The 6,379-nt window shown below is 37.4% G+C and overlaps 1 protein-coding gene across 1 annotated transcript in view; it reads right to left on the reverse strand.

Moving 5' to 3' along the window:
• The window catches only part of LOC119425882 (spondin-1), a 19,765-nt gene that overhangs the window by 12,837 nt on the left and 549 nt on the right, over positions 1 to 6,379 (reverse strand). The window contains exon 2 of the mRNA XM_037693440.1: positions 5,577 to 5,683. Coding sequence (XP_037549368.1) covers positions 5,577 to 5,683 — 107 coding nt within the window. The remainder of the gene's footprint in view (positions 1 to 5,576; positions 5,684 to 6,379) is intronic.

Here is a 6,379-nt window from a genome sequence, read left to right on the forward strand (position 1 = left end):
TATATATATATATATATATATATATATATATATATATATATAATATATATATATATATATATATCACAGCTCTCATTAAGAAAATATGACCTGCCTTTGCACCTTACTAATTTGCCTCTGCGTCCTAATGAACCTTTAGCTAATTCATAGATTGACCCTAACTAGACTCATATCATTAATACAAAGAATAAAATATAACTACATCCAGGTTGGGGGCTACAGGGTGTGCAATGGTTTTAGATTATTTAAATTATGATTTTATAAGTGCTTTTTAAACAAACTGGCACTGAAATTGATTGTTTCACCTCATCTAAGGCAAAGTTCCACTCCTAAGATGAGCAGCTTAAATAATTGTAAAACAAGCACCAGCTCTTTAAAACCTCGGCATCAATGTACCAGCCACAAGGATGGATAATGGTAAGCTTAAGGAATATGAGGTAAAATCCAATAGAACTAAAGATGCTCAAAGCTATACCCACTTATTAATTTTCATCATTTTAATGCATCAATTAACTTTAGGTGCTGACTGTTCTCTTGCTAACACATAGAATATATTGACAGGTTATATTGTAAAAAGAACATTAACAGTATTAATTTCACATTTATAATTGTGATTGATTGGCATTCTAAATGTAATGTGTGCTAAAGTCACAAGCCAACACTTCATCAGTTGTCATTGAGCAGTAATAATATAAAAGTTGGAACAAGGTTTGCTTCAATAAAGAAAATGTGCAGTCATTTGCAGATTTTTTTTTTTTTTCCCAAGAACCTAACTAATAATTATTTGCGGAAACTGCTGCAGTTTTGTAAAAACACAAAGATCCTCCAGAATTTTTTTCATATTTTCATGGTAATATGTAATTTTTCACCCAAGGAGCCGTAAATCCTCTGCTTTGCTATACAGTCATTATATTCATTACTTCATGCTGCCCAGCTGTTTTATCATCATCATCATTGCCAGCACAGCCTGCACCCACTGCTACCTGAAATATGTATTTCCACTCTTTGCACACTGAGCAGCAAAATGGACATGCTTAAGCTATTTGAAGGGAGGAATGACGACTTTTTTAAAATCTTCATTTGTATTGTGCTTCACGGAGACATGGCTGAATGAACCGGCACTGAACTCTGCACTGGACCATGTCACGGAGTGGAGCGGAGCACGTAACGGAGCTGTCCGGCAAGGTAAAAGGTGGAGGCATTTGTTTTTACATTAACAATGGCTGGTGTACTGATGTGACAGTGATCCTGTAATATTGCTTTTTTGACCTGGAATCATTTGCCATGAGCCCTTTTCTCCCCCTGTGAACTCACTTCACACTTCTTGGTCAGTGAGTGCATTCCTTTGTGTGTGGAGTGGACATATATATTTTTGAGTATGTAGACTTTTAAATTAAATTTAAAAGATTTGTGTAACACCAGGACCCCAAATCCAAAATCTTTTTTTTTTTTTTTTTTTTTTTTTTTTTTTTTTTTTTTTTTTTTTTTGTGGGTGACACTATTTAGAGAATTCTATTTTAGTTGTTGCATCTGTGATGTCATCCCTAAGGTCATAATCCACAGTTTGTGACTACAGCACTGTATTGAAACTAAGACTAATGGCAGATTCTGCCCCATACTTCTTGCAATCTCAGACTCCATTCATGTTCCTTTAATTAATTAAATTTCCTAAAACAGGATTGTTAGATCTTGCACATCGTGAGATTGTTTTTTTAATTAATACCATGAAAATTATAAGTATACATTTTTTTGAGGGTCTGGGGGTTACACAATCATGACCCTTACAAGGAAATCATCACCCAACTACAACAAATTCCAAAAAGTCTTTGCACTTGGCTTTGCTCAAATTAAGAACTTTAAATGCATGATGGCCTCTAGAGTCAAGTTCTCACTAGAATACTAAACATCTCAATGATTTTAACTGCACATTAAATTAGTTGAGTTGTGCCGTTGAACTAATATACACTGCCCAGGGACCAAAAATCGTTTTGATAGGAAGTGACATCAGGGCAGTAAAGACAAAGCTGTTTCTCACTCCATAAAGCTGTCAGCAGAGAATTCCCTTTGTCATGTCATGTTATGAATGAGTTCCCTTTGAAAGTCTGAGGGTGTGTGTGTCTGTGTGTGTGTTAGAGTCAGTCAAAGACCGACTGAAAAGAAGAATGTGAGTGCTATGTGTGTGTTCATGCACTTTATGTATGTTGTCTATCTTGGTCTAACAGATTACACCCCCACTTTCTAACATGTTCCCATGGTTTTTAAAAGGCATCTCAAGTTGGCCTGGTGGAGCCACAACACATGTTCAAACCTGTCAAGTCTCATGCAAATTCATTAAACACCATCTGTAAAAAGAGGCAACTAATTTGTTACAAAATGACAAATGACCCTTTTCTTTCTATGCTATTTTCAAATCTTGGCTTGGGTTATAAGGAAAACAGAAAGAGCAGGAAACATCACTGCAAAATGTATTTATATTTATTTATTAGCCTTTATTAAACCAGCTAAATCCCACTGAGAACACAGATCTTTTTGCAAGGAAGGCCTTGGCCTGAAGACCGCTTAAGTATGCATGTATTTGGACTGTGTGAAGAAAGTGGAGTACCTGGAGAAAACCCAGGCAAAAATGAGAAGAATATGCAAACTCCACACAAAACGACAGAAGGTCCAAACAGGGTATTAAACACAGGACCTTCTTGCTATGAGGCAACAGTGCTAACCACCAATCCCTCATGCTGCCCAGTGTTTATAAAGACCATAATTTTGCATAAGGCAAAAATGACTCGCTGGTCAAGCTTGAAAATTTGTTGTATCCATCCATCCATTATCTTCATTTTCGGGTTGCAGGGGGTCACTGGTGGCCTTATCCAGCAGTCACTGTGTGAGGCGGGGGACACCCTGGACAGGTCTCCAGTCCATAACAAGGACACATGGAGAAAAATGAGACAAATAACAATTCACTCTCTTACTCACACCTAGGGATAATTTAGAGTTACCAATCAGCCTAACATGTATGTTTTTGCTCTGTGGGAAGAAACTGGAGTACCCAGAGAAAACCCATGTCTGCACAGAAAGAACATGCTAACTCCACCCAGAATGGCCCCCCGGCCGGGACTGAGTCCGGTGACCTTCTCGCTGAGAGGTGGCAGCTCTACCAACTGGGCCACTGTTAGAAATTATTGTTACACACGGGCAGCACGGTGGCGCAATTGGTAGAGCTGCCGCCTCTCAGCGAGCAGGTCGCCCCGGTTCGAAAACCATATTCAAACAGTGCTTCTTCTTAAACACATCCAACCCAGTGAAAGCTGGACATGGGCACCAGTAACCCCCGCGACCCATAAAAGGAAGAAGCAGGTAAAGATAATGGATGGATTGTTACACACATTTCTACAAAAATATCTTAATGTCTCTGTTGCCTTAAAGCCACATCAGGCTGAGTTCACCCTTTTTATAGCCACATAGCAATTTGCCTTTTTGTGTCCTATTATCTCACCCTGCTGAGAGGTAATGTCTCATGAGACATTGCCAACATTCCCTGCTGGTTTCTACACTTGCCAAAAAACATACATACACACACACACACACACAGTGCAGCTGACCTCCCCAGAGAGCTCAATAAAAGTGCTTTTCATCAAGTCAGGAGCTGCTCTGAGATGGGGCACACCAACAGATTTCAAATGAGCTATACTTTAAATAAAGCTTGGCACTTTGTGTTGCAGCAACTTTTTGATATTTTGTTTGTATGTTTAAAGAAGTGCTACTCAGTACGGCAAAATTATGTACTTTGTATGTGTGTGCTTTTAGGACATAGGAGACAAAAAAATCCTTAAAAAAAAGTTCAGCAGCTGTTCATTGCCTTCTTTTTGAATAACATTTTCTTTACGTTGCTCTGTCACATTCTGCTGGCAGTGAGACCGATTATCATTCACAGCTTTGAAAAGGGGTTTTCTAGCTTTTGAAACCTTGACAGTGCTCTAATCAAAGCTGGTCCCACTATATATTTTTTTTCCTTTGCCAGCATCTAAAAGGCAATGATTACACATCTGTCATTCAGATCAGTCATTCCCAGAGCACTCCACTCTCATTTATGTGTGTAGCAAAGTAAAGGACTCGTTTAAACTGTGAAGTTCTTTCTGCTCCTAATGTTAGGCACCACACTGACTGTATAGCTAAGGGACACCCTGAAATCTACCTCACATAAGAGCAGTTGCAAAAACAAAAAAATCTTGCAAATGTCAGAGTTGAATGTTAATGTTAGGTGAATACAGGACAAAAATAAAATGCTCTTTTTAAAAGAGCATTTTAAAATGCTCTCTTTATGGTTTACTGAGAGTTCCACCGCCAGAGCCTGAAGACTGCTGTGAAAACGTTCACGTTGACTGTACAGTACTCAAAGTTTGTTTTGGTTTTTTTTTATAAAAAGGATCCTAAATGAAAACCTTTTAGGTTCAAAACAACTCTTGACAAAAAAGGGCACATGCTGTTGAATCGTTTTTACTTTTTCCCAGTAGTTCTCTGCCACTTCTGGAGGTAAGAAACTGAAAAATAATTCCTCAAGTGCTTGTTTCTTTTTAAAACTCTTGAAAAATTACAATTTTTATGTCATCTGTTATTTGGTGTTTGAACCTAGCTAAAAAAAAAAAAAAAACTTTACAATTGATCTCAAATCAATAAAGTCTAATCCACCTATTCACTCATATTCAAAAAGTGCTTCTTCTTAAACACATGCAGACCTGTGTTCTTTATCATGTTCACTCACCAGTGAGCCCATTGGGAATAATGTGGAGTTCAGCCGTTAGACACATTGACATATAAAGGGCCTGACAGATAGCCAGTCTTCAGACTGACAGGATTATCTTAGTAAGACCTGCACTTTAGCACCACTGGCTCAGCTGTGTAAATTTATTTTAACATGGTGCCTTAACTCAAACTAAATAAACTTCAATTAGAATAATAGCAGGATAAAATATAAATATAAATTTGATTTTAAACCATAAACTCTCCTGTCACACCCATACATGCCCACCAACCAATCGTATGTAGAAACTACTTCTCACACAGCATTTCCATCACAAAAGCCTCATATATTTGTTCATTGCACATTAGCATACTGTGTCTGCACCAGTTTTCCTTCCTTCTTTTTTCCCCTGTTTGAACTCTTGACTCTCTTCCAGTCACTCCCTCCTCCCATTAACATCCCGAGCTGAACCAGTGTGTATACACGTCTAATTAGCCCCTGAACTGCTTTAATTGTACACTTCCTGCATGCATGCTTGCTTGTGAATATATGATTAAACTCTGCATGGGTTTATGTCAACAAACTGAGAAAGAAAAGTAAAATTGAAGACGAGCTCAGGGTTGTCAGTAGGCATATGCTGTTAGGAGCTAAAATAATCACAGCCTGACATTTAAAGGCAGAAGAGCTTATGTCTCATGCGTTGCAGCCCAAAAGAAGGATGGTGTTGATATTACAGCTATGCCAGGTGGCTAGATCTACTACCACCAAGAAGCACAGAATATAACTACAACTAACTTATTTTTTACACTGTGTTTGCAAACAGGTGCAGCCACTATCTTACCTGGAAATGTCCAGCGTAGTCCTCATCTTTGTCTCCCTCTGCACCCTCCTTTATAGCAATAAGGGTAAACCCTCTGAAGTAGGATGGGGTAGATGCAGTCAGACTCACTGGACGGGAACAAGCAAGAATGACAGCAAGCACCAGTTAGCAGAGGGAACAAGGGAAGTAAAAACGTGTACGATTTTAAAACAACACCACTGACTATCCCTTGAACCAACAGAGCATATTTGCAAAAAGTTCAAGTTCTACTTTACTGTTCAAGTTCAAGTCAACTTTACTGGTGGTGCATGCGGTGGTACAAAATTATGTACACAGAATCCCAGTTACACCCCAAAATAGCAAAGTATAAAGTATAAAACAAAACCGTCAATAAGGATCTAAGCTACTACACTGATACATATGCTAAACAAATGCCAAACGGTACACTAAAAGATCTAAGATACACAAATAATGTAAAATAATTGTTGTGCACTTTGATCTATTTTTCCTCCATGAGATCAAATTTATTTTACTACTATTTCCCTTCAGTTTGAGACATTTGAGACTCATTAGATCTGTTATTTTTAATCATAAGTAACATTTTTAAAGTAAAGCTTTATAATAAAGAGCTAAAAATGCTCCAGCATTAATATTCTGAACCAGAAGAGCACAAACATTTAGACTTAAATATATTGTTTAATTTGTTTGTTTGTTAAAACCAAAATCACAGTCTTTCAGGGAATAGTTTAGCTTGATTTAACATTATTATTATTATTGTTATTATTATTATTATTATTATTATTATTATTATTATTATTATTATT

Source organism: Nematolebias whitei, chromosome 2 (assembly GCF_014905685.2).
Source record: "Nematolebias whitei isolate Nwh7 chromosome 2, NemWhi1, whole genome shotgun sequence".
Taxonomy (NCBI): domain Eukaryota; kingdom Metazoa; phylum Chordata; class Actinopteri; order Cyprinodontiformes; family Rivulidae; genus Nematolebias; species Nematolebias whitei.